This window comes from Cryptotermes secundus, unplaced genomic scaffold (assembly GCF_002891405.2).
Source record: "Cryptotermes secundus unplaced genomic scaffold, Csec_1.0 scaffold1323, whole genome shotgun sequence".
NCBI lineage: Eukaryota > Metazoa > Arthropoda > Insecta > Blattodea > Kalotermitidae > Cryptotermes > Cryptotermes secundus.
The window spans coordinates 408,881-431,142 of record NW_019727122.1 but is presented as its reverse complement, the minus strand read 5'-3'; the positions used below and the strand labels follow the sequence as shown (position 1 = coordinate 431,142).

The 22,262-nt window shown below is 41.5% G+C and overlaps 1 protein-coding gene across 1 annotated transcript in view; it reads left to right on the top strand.

Annotated features, from left to right (window-relative positions):
* Window positions 1-1,967: 1,967 nt before the first annotated feature.
* LOC111864544 overlaps window positions 1,968-22,262 on the top strand; it is a 203,096-nt gene continuing 182,801 nt past the window's right edge. The window contains exon 1 of the mRNA XM_023851862.2: window positions 1,968-2,294. Coding sequence (XP_023707630.1) covers window positions 2,162-2,294 — 133 coding nt within the window. The 5' untranslated portion in view covers window positions 1,968-2,161. The remainder of the gene's footprint in view (window positions 2,295-22,262) is intronic.

Below are 22,262 nucleotides of genomic sequence, written 5' to 3'. Positions count from 1 at the left end.
GTTCATATGCGTGTTTTTCTTTGTTGTTCTGTATATATGATAGTTTTCTAATGTGTTTAAATACTGTCCTTTCTTATTCGTTGCTATGATATCCATAGTGTTTTCTATTGTACCGTATGCATGTCCTGTGTTTAATATGTGTTCTGAGTATCCTGTGTTGCTGTTATTGTGTCTTATGTCATGTATGTGTTCTTTATATCTGGTATTAAATTTCCTCCCTGTTTGTCCTATATGTTCCATGGGGCAATCTAGGCATTTCATTCTATATATGCCACTTTTGTTACATTTACTCGTTTGTGTTTTCGAATAGCTTAACAAGATTTTAGTGTATAAAATTTATTATAATTAACGAATATTTTAAAATATTTTTAAAATAATTTTACAATGACACAATGGCAAGTAATGCAATAGATTAACGTAAATGGAGCACCTGATGATGGCACTATGTTGCCGAAACCTGTTGTGAAATTGAGTGCACTACAAGACGGACACGGCATACATATGTCTAATGGTTGAGATTTGAGGGTAAACCATGCTTCTGTCTTTCGTATTAGGCCCTCTGGCCTGCTCTTGTCACAATTAATCTGAAGCTACGGCTCTTACAGACAGTTGGCAGGACTCCTTGGACGGGTGATCAGCCCTGTCTCAAGGCCGCTACTTACACAGGACAACAACCACAGAAGAAATATCCATGTCTTGAGTTGGATTCGAACCCGCTATCAAGAGACATACGCCATACTAGTGAGAACATGTATACGAAGGGGGCACAAACATGGACGCCGCATAAGGAAAATAACGGGGAAGGCAGAGAGAGTTTAGCTCTCTGACAAACACATGCTGATGTGAACAACGATATGCAAAAGCATGCAGTGCAACGATTTCAGAAAGTGAACATTTGCCTGAAGATGGCCAAGTAGGGCCGAAACATGTAGCAAATGATGTGATTATAATGTTATTTTAATTTTTTGTTTTTAACTCCAATAATTATACAATCTATCCATTAAGTGTGGATAATAAGTACATTTTGTGGTTTACATATAGAAAAGGAAAGAGAACTTGTCGTGGTGAGCATGTTCCAATGAACATGCTCAATACTTATTTTAACTGCTTAGTGATATGCAGTTAAGTGTTGAATTATTCAAATCTGGTGGGTAAATCTGATGGTTTAAATCTGTTTAACCTCCTGATTTCTCCTTCGTCGTCGAGCAGTTTTTGTGCCAAGTCGTTCGGATGGGCCTGGAGTCTGATTTTATACTTTTTGCTGTTTTTTTTATTTCCTCTCGTACTGTTGGTACATCTAGGTCCTTGTGTAGTACCGTGTTCGGCACATACCACGGTGCGTTAACTATTATTCGTAATACTTTGCTTTGAAATCGTTGGAGAATTTCTATGTTTGAGTTACTGGCTGATCCCCATAATGGTATCCCGTACGTCCATATCGGTTTGAGCATGGTTTTGTACAGTAAGATCTTGTTTTCTGTCGATAGCTCCGACTGCCTTCCCAGCATCCAATACATCTGTCGGAATTTTATTCCGAGTTGTTTTCTTTTGGTGTGAATGTGTTTTTGCCATGCCAGTCGTTTATCCAGGTGTATACCAAGGTATTTGGCGTCTTCTGCTTGTGGTATCTGAGATATTTTAAATTAAAGATATATTGTGAATACTTTGTAAGGTGCATTAAAGTTGGAGGTGAATGAGTGACTGAACCACTATCCCAGTGTTTTAGCAGGCGAAAATATTTCATGCGCGGCCAATTTGATCGGCGGGTAAATTATAGTGAAGAACAAAAATAAGCGATGTGTGTCTCCCTGCTTGAAAACGAGCCGGAAGAGAAACAGAAGCTATGACCGACCCTCAGGTAACATTGTCTTTGAGAACCGGAAACTTCAGCAGCAGCGTACCATTGTACGCCACTAAGTCACGTGGGTTGATAGAGCGCTGTAATTGGTGCCCGTGTCATCCTCTGCCGTAGAGCTTTGTAATGTCGCTGTTAGGAGCGTGTTCGTGTAGGGGATATGCTGGCGGTCGGTTAGAAGTGTGTACAAATGAATTGGCTGAGTGTTACTGTGGCTCGAGAGAGGAAATTACGTTGTAGATGTGAGTGAGTGATCGTCTCAATGTTATGGTGGTGTTTCTCATATGTGTGTAGAGGTGTGCAGTGATGGAAGAGATGGCGTATTCGGAGTGGTCGGAGAGGATGGATATTGCAGGGACAAATCATTGGCTTCCCGCTTACGGATTCCAGCAACCCACTCAGCTCCAACAAGCTCTGCTACAGCATCAGGACAGTAACGGTACGTTCAGCCACTTAAGCCAAATGCAGTTGCATTCCAGCATGACGTTGCCAGCACTGATGGCGAAGTGCTTTGTCGTGGGGTTACAGCATGTACAGATTTAATGCGTTTCAGAGTGTAAACATAGGCAATCGCTTTCCTCGTTTCATTTTAGCCCGCGTCACGAAATTTGGTATGAACATCATTCCACTGGATGCTACCTTCAGCGTTTTACTTACTGCAGTTTGTAATAATATGACAGACGCACGAACTTGTGAGGTGGGAGTGGCACCGGCGCAGCTTTTTGGACTCAGAAATGCTAATCTTCAGAAAAGTACCCGACATTAGTTCATACAGTTTTTATTTGTAGAATGTAAAACAGCACACGATGGCAGTATGAAGTTCGTAGCATGTTCTGTAGACAGCGCAGCCATGATACGAACGTATTTGTGCTTATGATGATGACGACAACAACCGGCAGCATATTTACAGTTGCAAGCAGTAAAAGAGCCCTTGCTATGCTAAGATTCCGTTGTGTGACCACCTAACATTCGAGAACACCAAACCCACGAGCTGAAATACATTTTTTACTGGATTATAGGTAATAAAGACGTATGGGAGAGTAGATGTACAGATCCACGGGTTCATGACCTCGGCGCTTGTTAGAAGTGAGGTCTGTATATGATATAAGCTTGAATTACCATTTTCATGATTTACGCTCGTGATTGGTAGGCCAAGCCTCTGTAGTAGTAAAGTATTCGTCTGTGAATGCTACCTGGAACTTCCATGTTTCTCACTGGACTGTGGTCGTATGGGTTAAGATATCGTTGTAGCTGCTTATCTGCTTATTGGAGGAAACTGGTTTCTCAATCTTCTGCCCCGAAGATGGAAGTAGAAAGTACATGTGAAACAAGGTGACCATCAGACTACACTATACTGACCAGAAGACCACAATATATATTTACAAAGCTGCGGAAATCGTATATTTCGTCCGTGTTTCGCTTATTTCCTCATACATTTCCGTGTCCCACTTAAAAAAATTGACGCAGCATTCATGTTGTGATGGGTATGGAGGTTGTTGATGTTTGTTTTTTGGTTGTACGGTTGTTTTAACGGAATTGCGTTGTCTGCTGGAGATATGTATATAGCGTCTGTATAGGATGTCTTGACATGTATAGGTGGTAGGACTGGGGACATCTATGAACTGTCTCAGGATAAGCGGAGTTCGGTCGGGAATGAGCTGGATACTTGCAGAATTTGAGCCGGGTACTTTGCGGGTATCTCCGTGCACTTTCCGGATCCACGGGTATATCTGTCCCATAATCTGTGTTTCGTTATGATATGGACCACTGAAACTTGAGAGATTAACAATAATATCTACACGGCGCCACATCCCAGAAGACTGCTTTCTTCTTAACAAAAAGAAGTCTGCAAGATGAGAGGTTCTCAGTGACTATGGAGAATATTGAGCTGTTACGCTATTTACTCTGATAAACTTCTATCAGACTATAAGGCGTCACATCCAAGAAGATATCAGTCTACTCTTTATTCTTCAAGGACAAATATTCTTTAAAAAATACCAGATTTTTGGATTCGAGTTTACTTCATAAACCAAGTGAAACAGCAGTTCTCACGATTTCGAAACGGAAACTTTTTTAGAGTTAAACTGTAGTGGTTCCCAACTTCACATAGCGGCCCAAAATCAGCTGCCCGTTCCAGAGGGAGGGCAAGCCGCTAACAGCCAGTATTATTTTTATTATTAGTGGGGTGAGACTGAGTCCACTCGGTACTGCGGCTACTACTGGCTTATTGAACAGTATCAGCCCCGGATGAGAGGAGATGATTGTGGAGAAATTGGTGGAATGAAGATTGGCAGGGAAAAACCGAAGTGCTCTGAGAAAACCTGCCCACACCACAAGTCCACATGAACACACCTGGGCTCGAACCCGGGCCGCCGCGGTGGGAAGCCAACGACTAACCATTTGAGCTATGGCGCGGCCCTAACGACCAGTAACCTACACACATTTCAGAGTGTTTCAGAGCGTAGGGCGCGTACCCTTCAGCAATTGAGGGCGTTTAATCATCGAGGAAACCGGGAGATCAGCGTGAGTCGGATACGACATTTCTCACAGATTGCTCAATTTTTTCTCATGTAAAATATAAACCACTCTCTTTTTTCGCAGGTCCGTCAGACAAACAGATGAAAATGAGGAACATCGGCCATATAGGATTGGAAGACGTAAAGATGACTGTTGGGTTCATATACACGTTGGCTAGAGAGTTCCTGTCTGTCATATTATTTTGCAAACAATGAGATGATTTGCCCGTAGGTCCAAATTGTCTTCCAAACATCTCTCAGATTGGGGCACTATGCTACAAGCCGGAAGGTCGCGGGTTCCATTCGCGATGAGGTCATCGGATTTTTTATTCGACCTAATCCTTCCAGCTGCACTGTGGCCCTAGAGTTGGCACAGCCTCTTAACAGAAATGAGTACCAGGAATCTTTCTGTGGTAAAGGGCGTTCAGCCGGCGTGTAAGGCTAACCTCACCGTCGCCTGTGAGCTGGTTGTCTAGAAAATGTGGGAGCCTCGACATCTCACAACCCTATGGGCCTCCACGGCCTGTTAATAGCGATAGCTTTACCTTTTAACCTTCTCTGTAACTTCTCTCATGGATTCAGTGTGATTCTACTGTCAGACGTCCTAGCGCGTTTATTGTTGTTTGTGCCGATTAAAAATGAAATGGAACTTATTTGTATTTGGATAAACTAGGTTGGGGTACCTTTGAATGTCGTTACGAGCACGTGGAAACTCTGTTGTGTGAATAAGTACTCGTAAATGTAGTTGTTACATTACAGCACAACTGACATTCGATGATTTCTTTCGATAAGCAGTCTGGTAAAGGCAAAAAAATAAAGCTCTCCCTGTAACAGGCCGTGGAGGCCCAAAGGGTTGTGAGACATCGAGGCTCTCACATTTTCTAGACAATCGGCTCACAGATGGAGGTAAGTTTGTCAGTCTTACGTGCCAGCTGCCCTTTACGTCCCATGAAGATCCCTGGTACTCGTTTCTGTTAGTGGCTGAGTATACCCCAGGGCCATAGTGCGGCTGAAGGATTAAGTCAATTGAAATATACAGTAACCTTATCTGGAATCGAGCCCGCGACCTTCCGGCTTGTAGCATAGTGCCTCAAGCAACTACGAGTTTTGAATATCAGGAAGCGTCTTCAGCGGTCAACTAACTGTTGGTATAAATACTGGTGACATCTTTTCGAAATAAGCGTTGAGAGTAAAAAACACTATTTTCATGCCTTCCCAGACGTTATGAGGAAGACTGAACTGCTGCGCGTTCCTTCTTAATGTGCCCAGCGATATAGGAGAGGTTTACACGTATTGAATATAGATAGCATCATTGTGTGCCACACGCTTGTCCACATGACTCAGAGTTTGTAACGCATGTTTAGACGTGGGTGGCTGTTTGCAACACAGTGCGATGTGCCTGCAGATATAGTTAGACTTCCCGCGGAGGCTAGTACAAATTATATGGTTATTTACTTACTTATGGAGCTGAGCCCTTCCGGAGGAGCCGCCAATTCTGCAGCTACTCAAGAATTCCCCAGCATTTTATGGAACCCGAAGGTTGATTACTGTGTTCACAAGAGCCCTCCACTGGTCCCTATCCTGAGCCAGATCTATCCAATCCATACCATCCCATCCTATATCTCTAAGATCCATTCTAATATTATCCACCCACCTACGCCTTGGTCTTCCCTGTGGTCTCTTTCCTTCTGGCTTTCCCACCAATACCCTATACGCATTCCTCGTCTCCCCCATTCGTGCTACATGACCTGCCCACCGCATTCTCTTCGACTTGATCATTCTAATTATACTTGGAGAAGAGTACAAGTTATGAAGCTCCTCATTATGCAGTTTTCTCCAACCTCCTGTCACTCCATCTCTCTTAGGTAAAAATAGTCGCCGCAACACCCTGTTCTCAAACACCCTCAGTCTGTGTTCCTCCCTTAATGTCAGAGACCAAGTTTCACACCCATACAGAACCACAGGCAAAATTATAGTTTTGTATATTCTAATTTTTATGTTTTTGGACAACAGATGAGAAGACAAAAGGTTCTGGACTGAATGGTAGCAAGCATTACCCAAGTTCAGTCGCCTCTTAATTTCCTCCTGAATCATGTTTCGATCTGTTATTGTTCCCAAATATCTGGACTGTGCCACATTTTCAGAACATCTGTTTCCTATCTTTATGTCATGATTTTGCCCTGCATTTTGGTGACGAGACCGTAACATATACTTAGTTTTCTCTGTCTTTACTTCTAGACCAACCTCTTTACTTGCGTCAGTTAAAGTTTCTGTGTTTTTCTATATGGTATCTACATTGTCACCCAAATAGATTGACAACATCGGCATAGACCAACAGCTGATGTGTGCCCTTTAATTTCAGTCCCACCTGGTTTCCCTGGACCTTCCTAATTGCATATTCTAAGGCAAAGTTGAAAAGGAATGGCGATAAAGCATCTCCTTGTTTTAGACCATTCTGGATAGGAAATTTATCAGACAGATGTTTACCTACACGGACTTTACTATACGTTTCGTTTAAACACATTTTAATCAACCTAACTAGTTTCATGGGTATACCAAACTCTATCACAATACTGTACAATACTTTCCTCCTAACTGAATCGTAGGCTTTCTTGAAGTCTATGAATAGCTGATGTACTGTCTCATCGTACCTCCATTGTTTCTCCAATATCTGACGAATGCAAAAGATCTGATCTCTAGTTCATCTGTTATGTCGAAACCCACACTGATGATCCCCAATAATTTCATCTATATAGAAGAATATTGGACAAAGTTTTATATGAAGTTGATAGCGGTGATATCCCCCGATAATTACTACAGTCAGTTTTATCACCCTTCTTGTGAACTGGTAACAATAATAGGCTCCTTTCACTGATCATGCAATTCTTCCTTATGCCAAGTAGAAGTAATTAGATTGTGGATCTTAGAACGTAATATTTCGCCTCCTGCTTGAATAAGTTCTGCCGGAATTTGATCACTTCCCGGCGATTTATACCGTTTCAATTTTGCAGTAGCAGTTTCAACCTTCAACGCCCAACCCCCAAGATGGAGGGCCACCCCTTGTCGGTTGTCCGTGACTGCTTATTCAGTATATTGACAGCTTCCCTCCAAAACAGGAGGGCGTCTCCTCCATCTGCAACCTGAGGACGCGCTATGCCGTGGTGACAAGGGACCCACCTAACATGGGTATCTGGTTATAACGCACAGTTATGGCAGTAAACGGAATGTGCCCTAAAGGGCAAGGGTATCCAAAGGCCAGATAACCTGAAAATTTATTTAATCAACGGAATGTGCCTTACAGCGCAGGGGCATCCAAATTTTCAAGAGAGTGAATCAGTTTGTAAAATGCCAGAAGTATTGGGGGGGGGGGCGGTCAGTTAAATGTAACAGTAAGGCTCCCTGCACACGAGCGGTGCGGTGACGTACCGTTACCGGCGTGCGGTTGAGAAGTACCAAAGTGCCTTTTGATACGTTTTGGTTGGGAATAAGGAGTGGATACCCGACTCTCTCCAAGATGGCAGTTAATGTGTTATTGCCATTTTCAACTACATATTTGTGTGAATTGGCGTTCTCGACGTTAACTGAAATTAAGACATCAAAGAGGGAGCGGCTCAAATCCGTCGATGAAGAAATGAGACTTGCGTTGTCAACGATTCCACCTCGGATCAGTCGCCTGTGTGCAGCTACGCAGGCGCAAGTATCACATTGAAGTTATGAGTAGAATTACTGTATATACATACTTTAATAGTAATAGAAGTGTATTTTCTACACTCTACAGTGAATTAAAGTTCATTAATTGTTAATAAAAGCACGAATCGATTTCTGTTTAATGATAATCTATATAAATAAAAATGCAACTGTGTAAATGTTCGTTTGTCTCTTAATGAAAATCTCCGAAAGTTCTTCACCGATTGCTTTGAAATTTTGACACAACGTTGCATTCGAATACACGCGTTTTCTTATGTACCTATTATATAGATGTCACACCTGTGACAGGTAAAAACAGGTAAAAACCTGTCACATGTTCCGAATCCAGCAGTCGTTTCCATAGTAACGCAAAACAGTTGCATAGGATAAGAGGTTCCGTTGCGTAACAACGGAGAAACCGGAAAGTATACTTCCATGGAAACGCAATAACGGTGGGCCGTTGCATAGGAATTGCCGAAACAACAAACGCGTTTCCCCGGAGATGAGAGGATAAGAGGTTCCGTTGCGTAGCAACGGATGAAACTAAACACTTCTACAAGGTGTTCTGTCGTCCATCCAATACCAACAGATCGTTGCCTAGGAATAACCGCGGTAACGAGCACAGAACACGTGAAATCGAACCCTGGGGGAAAGTGCCCTCTATTGCGTCCGAAACCAGGTTATAACAGTCCAGCTCCGAGTAGTTTTTAGTGATACTGGACGTGATAATAATTGTTCTCGCTGGTGTAAAAGTGAGCGTTCAATAACTTATGAATCCGAGACGTACGTGGAAGTTATTTGTCGCACTGAATAGGAGACACGTGACCACAACAACGTTACATAGGTAACACGCGACATATTCTTATTATCAAAGTACACGTAAATAATGCAACACTTTAAAGGACATCAAGCATATGTCACTCACTAAATATGTATTTTAAGACTTTATGATGTTAAAATCATGTGTGACAGGTTGGTTGGTTGGTTGTTAAAATATTAATTGTAAGTAAAGTAAAGCTATCCCTGTAACAGGCCATGATGGCCCATAGGGTTGTGAGACGTTAAGGGTCCCACACTATCTAGACAATCGGCTCAAAGATGGCGGTAAGTTTGTCAGCCATACGCGCCGGCCGCGCTTTAGTCCCCAGGAAAATTATTTATTTAATACCGGTATTCACTCAGCCTCTAACAGAAATGAGTACCAGGTATTAAAATATTAATTGTACTCAGTATTAATATACTGTAACGTGTTATACGTCGTTCATTTCGTGAGAGTAGTTTATTTTTCATTGTTTTTCATTTCGTTTTCTTAACTCTTCTCCTTATTTTTCAGTGCAATTGGCGGTGTGATTGAGCTGTGTAGATTGATCTGCGTTTGAATTGAAATATTTCGTTAGTATTTTTTATTTTATTTTTTTTTTGTTTCTCTGTTTTCCACTTCGTGTTCTTTCCTTTTTAATGTTTTGCAATTTCATATGTTTTTGTTATAACTTTCTTTCTTCTTCTTCAGTGCAGTCGATCTGCTTTAGTTCATTCAAATAATGCCTCGCAGAAGATCAAACTTGGGTCATCGTACTCGCGGAGCGGAAGCAATGCGTCGAGTATTTGCAGATCAAACTGGGGAAGAACGGGCATCTGCATATTAGAAACGTGCGCTTTCACTTTTCTTTCTTTTCCATTTAACCAGACTGAGCCACAGCAACGCGTGGCCGGGTACAGCTAGTAAACTAATAATATTATAGTAATAAGTTGATCACGTTACGTATTTATATTAATTGTCTGATATGTGTTTTTGAGGGGAATAACATTTTGGTGTGCCGTGTTGAGTCATGGATACTTCATGGTGTGCCGCGAGTAGAAAAAGGTTGCGGAACACTGGTCTAAGGCATGAACTGCCTTCGAACATTGGGATTGTGGGTTTGAATCGCACTAGAGGCATGGATGTGTGGTGCGTTTATTCTGTACTACCTGTACCCGGCCACGCGTTGCTGTGGCAGATCGAGTGAATTAAAAAATTCTGTTAGATAATTAACCGCTTCATCTGCTTCCACAACAGTGTCGACGGACTTGTATGTGACTGCCTCGCAGTGAATGTTAGACTGAATGATATTGTTACGTTCGTAGACGTCTTTGTTCTTGGCCGCAAGAATAGCTCGTTCACTGAGCCAATCCTGATTCTTATAATTGGTTTGAATATTGGGAAATACTTTTTCAACCAATTCTTCTTTTGACGTCACTAAATTGCAGAAATTATGAGGCAACGAAATTTTTCCTGAGGTCAGATCAACCGGCACCTTTCCGTTCCCAATTTCCAGCTATTGATGTGAGAATATCTCAGCTGATCGATCGTTTTGCAGCTAGACACGAATATTTGTAGCTAATTTTAACGTCTTTACGTGTCGCCACAAAGTGGAGTATTTCAGGCAAGCATTAATTTCGTCCGCTGGTGTCGATCGAGGAATTACAGGTAATGTTTGCCTGTAATCTCCTGCAAGCAATATTAATGCGTTCGCAAATGGTCTGATGTTTCCACGCAAATCTTGCAATGATCGATGAAGAGCCTCGAGCGATTTTTGTGCGCCATTGTGCATTCATCCCAAACAATAAGTTTGCATTTCTGCAATACCTTTCCCATGCCTGATGCTTTGGAAATGTTGCACGTGGGAGTTTCAATGAATTGCATGTTCAGTGGCAACTTCAAAGCGGAATGAGCAGCTCTTCCACCCGGTAGCAATGTCGCAGCTGTTCCGGACGACGCAAGAGCTAAGGCTATGTCATTTTGGGATCGAATTTCTGCCAGAATCAATCTAATTAGGAACGTTTTACCAGTTCCTCCTGGCACATCTAAGAAGAAGATTTGTGCAACCCCGTTATTGACAGGTATTTGATCGTAAATGCCTTTTTGCTCAAGCGTTAGCTTAGGAATATTTGATTGCACGTACGAAAAAAAGATCACCCGTGTTGTAATTTTGTTCACGACGCAATTTTACATTGAACGAAGCAGCAGCAGATCGATTCGGTGATGACATTCCCAATTGATTGAGAACTTTGTTCGCGATTTCTAAGCACAAATCTTCAATCATTATCAACGCTTCGTTGCAGATTTCTGCTGTGAAATCCATGTTCATATTGGAATTTTCCTTGCGTATTCGACGGAAAATATCTTCAGCCATGTGCTGCTTTGTTGATTCCGCTATTCCTACGCAACGACCCATTGTTATTGCGTTGTCTCTGTGGGAACGCTCCGTGTGTTCGTCGTAACCATGGAGATTCGATGCAGTATCGCTATTGTTACTTCCTATGCAACGGTCTGTTCTAGCGTTTCCATGGGGGTGACTTCTGAATTCCAAATTCCAATTCCGGTTTTCAAAAGACGCATGTTTTTACCTGTCACAGGTGTGACATCTATATAATGGATATATAAAAACGCGCGCGCGTTCGAATGCAACGTTGTGTCAAAATTTCGAAGCACTCGGTGAAGAGCTTTCGGAGATTTTCGAGGGGTAACAAACGAACATTTACATTTTTATTTATATAGATTTGTGTCTCCCTGTGTTTAGTTACAGGCTTTGCGACGGGATGGACCCCCCTAAATATGTAAGGGCTGAGGAAACTGAAAGAGGCGCCAAGGCCCAGCAAGGTGGTTGTAGAGACATAACAACAATAACAGTTAATGGACGTGAGGAACTTGTATCTCCTCAGATCACAGATGCACAATTTGATAACCCCCCCCCCTCATTCTTTCCTTTGGTATGCAGTTTGATACGCAGTTCTTCAAATTTTTAAAATGGCTGCTCCAAAATGTGCTGTACGCAGGTCTGCTTCTAGCCATGTTTTCTTGTGGAAAGATGCCCCTTTACCCATTGGATGGGAAGCTGGGTGGGCTCCAGAGGTTGTCTGGACAACGTGAAGAGAAAATTTTTTACTCTGCCCGGATCCGAACTCCGATCCTTCGGTCTTCCCGCCCGTAGCAAGTCGCTATGCCGATAACGCTATCTTATGCACCCACCTACGTCTTGGTCTTCCTCGTGGTCTCTTTCCTTCTGGCTTCCCCACCAGTATCTTCTATGCATTCCACTTCTTCCCATTCGTGCTACATGCCCTTCCCACCTCATCCTCCTTGACTTGATCATTCTGATTATACTTGAAGAAGAGTACAAGTTATTACGCAGTTTTCTCCAACCGACCCTCGCTCCATCCCTCTTCGATCCAAATATTCTCCTCAGCACCCTGTTCTCAAACACCCTCAGTCTATGTTCCTACCATAATGTCAGAGACAAAGTTTCACACCCATACAGAACCACAGTCAAAATAATAGTTCTGTATATTATAATTTTTATGTTATACAGCAGACGAGAATACAAAAGGTCCTGGACTGAATGGTAGCAAGCATTGCCCGCTTAATTATCCTCCTGAATCAACTTTTGGTTTGTTATTGTTGTTCCCAGATATCTGAACTGTGCCACATTTTCAAAACATCTGATATCAATTTTTATGTCATGAGTTTGCCCCTGCATTGTCGTGACCGGACAGTAACATATACTTAGCTTTCTCTGCATTTACTTCTAGACCAACCTCCTTACTAGTGTCAGTTAAAAGTTTCTGTTTTTCTTTATGGTAACACGTTAAAAATTAAAGTTACCAGATTACGGAAGCCGGTCACGGTAGGCGAGCGGTCTAAGGCATGTACTGTCTTCGCTCGCTCGGAAACCGGGATCGCTGGTTCGAATCCCACGCAAGGCATGAATGTTTGGTGTGTGTATGCGTCTACTCTGTGTTGTCCTGTATTTAGGTAGAGGCCTTGCGACGGGCTGAACACTCGTCCAAGTAGTCTTAAGGTGCGGCCACACAGAGCGCTACGCTATGTTCGCTACGTACGCTACGTACGCTATGTTCGCTACACCGCGTGGCCACACAGAAAGCTATGTTTGGTACGACTCTGCTCAGTCTTGAATGAGATGTTGGCCGATAGTGTGCCGGGGGGGGGGGCAGCGATGATTCCGACGATGAGCTTTTGCTGTTACTTTCCTTGTGTAAACCTAAAAGGAAGTGGGTGCATGGCGTGAACTTAAGAAGAACCAAGTTTGGTGAATTTCATCACCTGATGAAGCAGTTACATGAAGATGAAGTTAAATTTAAAGAATATTTCCGAATGAATGGGGTTGATGAAAATAATTTTCTTCACTTATAGATAAAAGAACAATGTTTGTACATTACCTGATGTATTCAGTTCTCCAGAAATCATGTTCCAGGCATTATCCCGCATGTTCTGGTTCCGATATTCTTCTAACCCTTTGTTCCACAAACATGGATACTGCCTTACTTCTTCAATTAATTCCTCCAGTGTAATTTTCATCTAAACCAAGGGTCTCCAAACTACGGCCCGCGGGCCACATGCGGCCCGCGATGTGATTTTATCCGGCCCACGAAAGAATTGTGCAGAAATGCGCCAATTGAACTAATTTTCCAGTGAGTACTGGTAAATGTGATTCCGAGCTTATTGACCTGACAGATTATACTGCAGTTCGATGGCTTAGCTGTGGAAAGGTTCTTTCGCGCTTCTTTCAGCTCAGGAATGAAATTGATATGTTTCTTACCGAGAAAAACCAACACGAACCACTTTTATCAGATACCGAGTGGCTTTGGAAATTAGCATTTTTGCTGATGTGGTGAACCATATGAACCACTTGAATTTAAAGTTGAAGGGTGAAAATAACTTAGTTTGTGATTTATTTGCACTTATCAAGGCAATCAGAGCAAAGTTGATGCTTCTGGAAAGCCAAGTGAAAAATTGTACTTTTGTTCATATGCTCTACTGTGCAGAGTTGCATAAAAAGGGTGAAGCAAAATTTCCTTCCTCGTTTGCACATTTAGTCATTTCAGATTTGGAAGAACAATTTCTGAACCGATTTGCTGATTTGGATTCCAGTGCTCAGGAAATTAGTTTGTTTCAAAATCCGTTTGACTGTGATGCTGCAGATGTCCCAAGTCAAATTCAAATGGAAATTTATTGAACTTCAGGAAAATTATCATATTAAAGACAAATACAAGGAAGGAAATTCGATCGAATTTTATAAATTTCTGAACTCAGCAATTTCCAAATTTAAAGAAATTTACTTGTAAATTTATCTCCATATTTGGGACGACATATCTGTGTGAACAAACTTTTTCCCAGATGAAGTACATCAAGTCGAAATACAGGGCAAATTTATCCAATGAACATTTAAAGTCGCTACTTGTGATTAGCGTTTCAAAATTTGAACCTCAATTTAATCAGTTTTTAAGAATGCAAAAAGAATTACATCATTCACATTAATTGTTTTATTGTAATTTGTGAAGAAAATATGAGCATTTGCTGCTGTCTGTTGTCATTAATATATGATAATTTATTCTCACGTACTTTGTATTTAGTTTATGAAATTCTGTGCTTTCAATAAAACTCATATATACATAGAGTTATTAATTTATCATTTTATCCGGCCCGTTGAAAGTGCTGAATTATCTGATGTGGCCCGCGGTTCGAAAAGTTTGGAGACCCCTGATCTAAACGAATACTGAGCTGAATGATACGTAACACGTGTTGTAATCAGAGTGGGGAAGTACTGAGGTGCGCAGCTGACACCTGGAAGCGAGCCCAGTGCGCATGCCCGCCCAGCGCGACGTTTTAAAAATCTGACCGAGAATCAAACACTCTGCGACGCAGCTAATATAGCGTACATAGCGTACGGAAGTCTGTGTGGCCAGTCACATTGACAAAAAGCGAGATATTCTTCTGTTCGTATAGCGAACATAGCTTACGTAGCGCTCTGTGTGGCCGCACCTTTACCATCTGTAAAATCGATCATGAAACTGAGAAATCAGCCCTGTGCTCAACAGTGGGGGCAAGAGGAGAAAGGGGAAAACAGATTACAAAATATACTAGAAATGCTTCTGTTTTATTCACGCATTCCAGTCAGCTCCGATAAAGTTTACATTTGTGCTTCAGATCTGTTTCTCGGAAATAGAATGAACTTGAAGTTTGAAACTTTGATCTCTCCGGAGAGATTTTCGAAGCCCAGCAAGAAGATAGTATGTGTGTGTGTGTGTGTGTGTAGATGAATGGCATTGTGTGCCGGCGCAGTAGAGATACAGTTTTTATTAACACGTGAAAGCCAGTTCTGTATCCTAGCGGTGCAAGTCCCTACAGCTTTTTCCCTTCCGTACCATATACTTTAAAAAGCACTGGGACGTTATTAATACCTTAATACATCATTTGCGGTCGTTTCCAGAGCTTGGCAAAGGAAGACTTGTTAGCCTACTTTCCTTATAAAAAAATAAAACTAGTCTTATGAGGTTACCATGCTGTCTGTGTGTTTGTATTTTCCCTCCCGGTTAACTCTTTAATGATTGAACCAATCTTTATTAAATTTGGTGTGTATACCATGTCACATGAAGCCATCTCAATGGTGTACTTTATCAGTCCTTTCGATCATTAATTCCAACATTGCAGTGTCATATTTTCGGTAATAGCTGCAATTAAATGTCACAACCGATCGTCGTGAAACTTGGTACATATGCGAATATCTTACCACCCGACCCCATTTCACCGGCGTACGTCATAAATCCTTCCCGTCAGTAATATCCACATTGCAGTATTTCAGAAAGCTGTTGGGAAAACCTTAATATTGCACAAGCGACTGCACCAGTCTTCATGAAATTTGGCATGTATATCATGCCACATGAAGCCATTTTAACGGCATACTTTATAATTTTTTTCGATCAGTAATACCAACATTACTGCCTCAGAATTTTGCTGTAATAGCAATAATACTTATATGACTGGACCGATTGTTATGTAATTTGTACGTATACCATGCCACCTGAGCCCATTTCAACGGCGTACATCGTAATCCCAGTCGTCAGTAGTACCAACATTGCAGCCTTTCAGGTTGCGTAGGTAATTGTCTTTTTATGCCTGAACCTGTCTTAATGAAACTTGTGTATATCGTGCCATCTGAGGCCATCGCAACGGCGTACTAAATAAATTACTTAGCTCAGTAATAGGGCCTCGCCATAGCTCAAGCGGGTAGTCGCAGGCTTCCCACCGCGGCGGCCCGGGTTCGATCCAGGATCTGGTCAAGTGGGATTTGAGGTGCACAAAGTGGCGCTGGGGCAGGTTTTCTCCGAGTATTTCGGTTTCCCCTGCCAATCTTCATTCCACCAATTGCGCTACAATCACCCTCACCTATGATCTGGTGATGGTACAATAGACCAGAAGAGGCCGCAGTACAAGGGACTTAGTCCCACCCCACTAGCAATAAAAAACTAACTCAGTAATATCAACTTTGCAGCCTCCAAAATTGTATTGTCTTGGTGACTTCATTACGCGTACATACTTTTTTTAATCAGCAATCAGAATATACATTCTGTAGGCTAATGTTATGGGGTGTTTAGGTGACATGATAAGGAGGCGTCCAGCGGCGAATCCTCTGTAATTCAAATCAGGTCAATTGGCCAGTTTCGTTTGAGTCGTCTGTTGTCTTCTCTTGTCGATAGCGTCCTTAGGAGTGGATTTTTGTGAGTTATGATTTTGTTGTGATGTCTGTTGCTTTTTTGTTGGATAACGTCTTTTACGGGAGATATACCGAGATCGGAGTGGAGAGTTGCGTTGGAGACATACCGTGGTGCGTCGACTATCATTCGTAGGATCTTAGATTGGCTTCTTTGGAATATTTTCTGTGTTGGATTTGCTGGCGCAGCCAGGCCAGGCCGTACGTCAAAATAGGGAATGATTATAGTCTTGTAGATCAGAATTTTATTTTCGACTGTTAGCTTTGATTTCCTGCCTGTTAGCCATTTTAGCTGTATAATGGTTAGGTCTACTTGTTTTCGTTTCTTGACTATATGCTGCTTCCATGTTAGTTTGTTGTATAGAGTCATACCTAGGTATTTTATTTCTGTTTTGCGTGGTATTTGGATATTATTGATGTATATGTCAGGTGTCGGCTTTTTTCGTAGGGTGAAAGTTATGTAGCAAGTCTTGTTTTCATTTATTCTGATGCGCCACTTCTCGAACCAATTTTGTAATGTGCTAAGGTGATGTTGAAGGTCTATTGCTGCTCTTTCTGGGTCTTTTTGACTGACAATATAGCTATATCATCGGCAAATGTTCCAAGAGTTATATTTGGGGAAGTAGGTAGATCAGATGTAAAGAAGGTGTATAAAGTTGGGCCAAGGACACTGCCCTTTGGCACGCCTGCTTTTATCGGTTGTGGTTCAGATTTTTCGTTTCCCACTCTTATTTGAAACTTCCGGTCACTTAGGTAGGATTTAAGAAGATTAAAATATGATGATGGAAGGATTTGTTTGATCTTGTATAGCAGACCACTATGCCACACCCTGTCGAAGGCCTGGCTAACGTCTAAGAATACTGCTGTACAGTAGCTTCTGTCGTCTAAGGCTTTGTTGATGATATTTGTTATTCGATGGATCTGCTGTATGGTAGAGTGGCCTTGACGAAATCCAAATTGGTGGTGTGGAATCCACTGTAATGTGGGTATGCTAATTTGATGAATAACATAACTATGTATTGAGTTTTATGCTGTGTAATAGTGTTTATTATGTTAATTGGGCACAAGACATTGTGAGATGCTCTTGATACATAGCATAAAACTATAGAATAAGCAAGTATTTTGCAACTTGAAAATGAGATCACTAGCTATGCACACGGCACTGAGATTGACGTTATGGTTCCGAGAATTAGCTCGAATATCCAAGGGCCACGCTCTCCTTATAAGGAAATAGACGCTATAAAGTCACATGATTTTGCCACGCCCGAAGGCATTAGTATATAAGCATTGTAAGCATTCGAGGATGTGATATGGTGTAAAAACTATACAGATATAAAGTTACGTCGGAGAACGTCCCGCCCTCGGGAGTCAGGGGTTTGATTCCTGTCTTGTAATCAGTTTCATATCTTGATCAAGTAAAGTGTTTGGTTTCACCTCACAAGTTCGCGTCGTCTACCTTATTTCATGCATCCAAGTCTTCAAGGAGATCTTGCTTACCTGCACGCCCAACGCTTCGGTTCACAACCCGCTACAAGCTCAACAGGCAGAGTTCAACATCGCACCTGGCCAGTGCAACCTACCTGTTCAACGTGCATCAGCATCGCACCTGTCTTGGTGCAGTTTCACCAAGTGGTGGCAGCTAAAACACGTTACCCTCTACGTTCCAAGACGTAGTGACAAATCCCTTAACATCCTGAGTTCGCGTGTGAATCACCATCCTCACACACGCGAACGCAAACGAACCACATACACCACTCTTCTGGCCTCAAATCTTTGTTTATTCTTCTAAGTATAAGATTTTCAAAAACTTTGGACGTCGCTGATATGATGCTGATTGGGCGGTATGAAGTGATTTCTGTTGGAACCTTTCCTGGTTTAGCTATCGTGATTATTTGTGAGATTTTAAATTGTTTAGGCCAGTAGGACATTCTTATTATTCAATTAAAGATGTAGGTTAGTAGTACTATTTCTTTTTTTGGTAGTTCCTTTAGCATTTTTGGTGTGACTTGGGCTAGTCCGGGTTTTTTTTAAATCCAAAGATTTGATCACTTCTTTAATTTCCTTCGGGGAGGTGATTGTTAGAGTTTGTTGTGTTTCTATGGGAGCTGCTAAGTTTTGTTCTATTTCTCGGTCTCTTGCCTCATTATGCGGATTAAATAATATATTGGCAAAATGTTTTGCAAAGAGTTCAGATTTCTCTTTATTACTTCTTGCCCAGGGGCCTGCAGTTGGTATTGTTTCTCGTATTGGTGGCGAGGATTCTTTAGGTTTTTTTTTATGTTTTAATAGGCTTCCATATTGAGTAATCATACCTGCTGAGGTTTTGTATGTAATCCGTAAAGGGTGCTTCTCTCAGTTCTTTTAGTTTGGCTTTTAGCTTATTTGTCAACTGGTTGTATCTGGTTTTATCGGTTGGGTTGTGTGTTCGGTGCCATATCGCTCTTGCCTTTCTTTTATCCTTTAGAAGTTGTTTGATTTCTAAGGGAGTACTGTTGATACTTCTTTGTGATTCCAGTGGCGGTGTGGATTGAATAGCGGCTTGTTGCATGACTTTTGTTAGTGTTTCAATTGCAAAATCTAGGTCTTCGGCATTCTTCAGCGTTATTTTTAGATTTATATTGTTGGTGATTTCTACTCTATATTTTTCCCAGTTGGTTTTATGGTTATGTAATCTTGGAGTGTTATGTCTGATTATCACTGAAGAACTTATGGTCGTTATGATGGGAGTATGATCTGATGAAAGTTCAAGATTAGGAACTGTGTCTGTATATGCTGCCGAAATTCCTTTTGTTACAAAAAAAAATCTAGCAGGTCAGGTGTTTTTGCAGGGTCAGCTGTCCAGTACGTCGGAGTTCCACTTGAGATATAGTTATTGTCCTGCATAAGTTTTGCAAGTTCCCTTCCTTTCGTGGTCGTTAGTCTTGAGCCCCATATGACGTTTTTGCTGTTATAGTCTCCTCCAGCTAAGAATCTGTGGCCTAATGTGCTAAAGAATTGCTCAACGTGTTCTTTTTTTATGTTGTGCCTAGGGGGGCAATACACCGCTGAAATAGTTAGTTCATAAGGGAATGTACTGACTTTTATAGAAGTGGCTTGTGAGTGATTCTCCTTGTATTTTTTGAGTTGGTAATGATCGATTGTTTGCTTTATGAGAATAGCAGTGCCTCCGTGTGCGGTTCCATCTGGGTGATTAGTATGATACACTCTGTAGTTTGGAATTTTGATATAACTTTCGGCTGTGAAGTGCGTTTCACTGATGAGTAGAATGTCTATGTGTTCTTTAAGGAACAGAATCACTTCGTCTTTGTGCCCAATAAGCCCATTCGCATTCCAGAGTGCTATTCTCAGAAACTTAGTTATCACTTCAGGCGCGTACATACTTAAAAAAAAAAGTTCTCTTTCCACCACTCCTAACAGATACCGAAATTACAGTGAAAGGAAAGTAGATGATATGTTATTCATAGAATTTGCTGATTTTATATTCCCGGTGCGGACATGCCTCGCTCAAACGAGGAGCTGAGCTGGGTCCGCGACGTCTGTTAACGAATCAAGTTGTTCGCGGGACAAACGGGCACTGCCCGGCAATTTGAGATGGCACCTGTGTCAGCTTCTGCTTTGCAGCAGGAAGGTTCACTAGCATCAGAATCAGCTGTCTCAGCAGAACCATAGACTAAATTATAGTTTTGTATATTCAAATTCTCCCCACCAGTGGTATCTGCACCTTATTGTGGTGGTGTGGTTTGAGAGCTCCTGAGACCCTGAGAGCTATGCCGGCGGTAGCGTAGCTACTGGTAGAGCCACCCATGCCGGGCAGGTCAAGGGGTAGGAGCCAGACAGAGGGATGCCCTGGTCCTCCAGGTTGGGGGTTGGGCGTGAGGCCAACAACCTCACACCGTAAAAACTAAATTGTTCAGAAATCCGAGGAAAGAGTGGCCGGACGGACCTATTCAAGACGACCTGGAAAATGTTTAAAGCGTTTGAGAAATGGATCTTGGAATGTATTATCTCTTTACAGAGCAGGAGCACTAAAAATGCTACTTGAACAACTCGATAGCTGTAAACTAGATATCACTGCTATAGAAGAAATGAGGTGGTTGGGTATCGGAGTCATGGAAAAGAGGGATCATGTTGTATTCTATAGTTGTCAGAGGAAGAGTCACGTGTTTGGAACAGGTTTTATTGTTAATAAGAAAAGAAGCATCTTATTTTAGACTTCCTGGCAAAATCTCGCAGAACATGTAGGCTACGAATTAAGGGAAAGTTTTTTAACTATAGCCTTATTTGTGCACATGCCCTAACTGAAGATAAAAGTGATGAGGAGAAAGACTCCTTTTATGATGAATTGGATGAAATGTATGGCGAATGTCCAGAAAGGGACTGTAAAATAATCATAAGGGACATGAATGCTAAAGTGGGGAATGAGGATGTATATAGATCGGTTATTGGAAAACATAGCCTACATAACAAGTCAAACGATAATGGGATGAGATTAATAAATTTTGCTTCCTCAACAAACATGGTAATAGGTAGTACAATGTTTAGTCACAGGGATATACATAAACAAACCTGGAAATCCCCTGATGGAAATGTGTTTAACCAAATTGATCACATCCCAATAGATGTANGAGGATGTCAGTGAAGCTTGGAGGGGCCTCAGAGATGTTATTATAAATGCTGCTGGTGCAGTCTCAGGAAGAATGGAAAGGATAAAGTATAAGAACTGATTTGATGGAGAGTGTGAGCAAGTGACAAATCAAAAAGACCAGGCATAAAGAGAATGTAGCAAAGGAACCATATTTGAGGGGCCATGGAAGAATACCGTGAAGCGAGAAGAAAAGAAAGAAGATTGCATAAAAATAGGAAAAGGGAATATGATAAACAAGAACTGATATAACTGGAGCATTTAAGAAGTTCAAACGAAATTAGAGCGTTTTATCAAAAACTAAACAAGATTCAAAAGGACTTTCAACCTAGAACAACCTTATGTAGAGATAAAGAAGGCACAATATTGAGTAGCGATGAAGCAATACTGGAAAGATGGGCGCAATATTTTGAGGAATTATTAAATAGTAACGCCTCTGAACAAGTGGAAGGTATGACCATAGACCGGAATCAAGGAAATTTTGAGGCTGAAGAGCCAGCGCCGACCATAAAAGAAGTAGAACAAGCTATCAAAAAATTGAAAAATAATAAAGCTCCAGGAATGGATCTCATCACGGCAGAATTAGTGAAATTTGCAGGCCCAGAATATGCCAAGCACTTACATCAGCTAATAGTTAAGATATGGATAACTGAAATAATCCCAGAGGAATGGAACCTAAGTATTGTATGCCCTATCCATAAGAAAGGCGATGTCATGGTATGCTCTAATTATAGAGGAATTAGTCTGTTGTGCATAGCATATAAAATAGTTTCCAACATTCTATTTAACAGACTCTCTCCCTTTGTGGAAGGCATAAATGGGGATTACGAATGTGGGTTTCGTCAAGGAAGATCAACTAACGATCAGATTTTCACTATTCGCCAGGTCCTTGAAAAGTGTAATGAATTCCAAATTGAAACACATCATCTTTTCATTGACTTCCGATCAGCCTATGACTCCATAGATAGAGATAGTCTTTTTCTGGCAATGGAAGAGATGCACATTCCACGGAA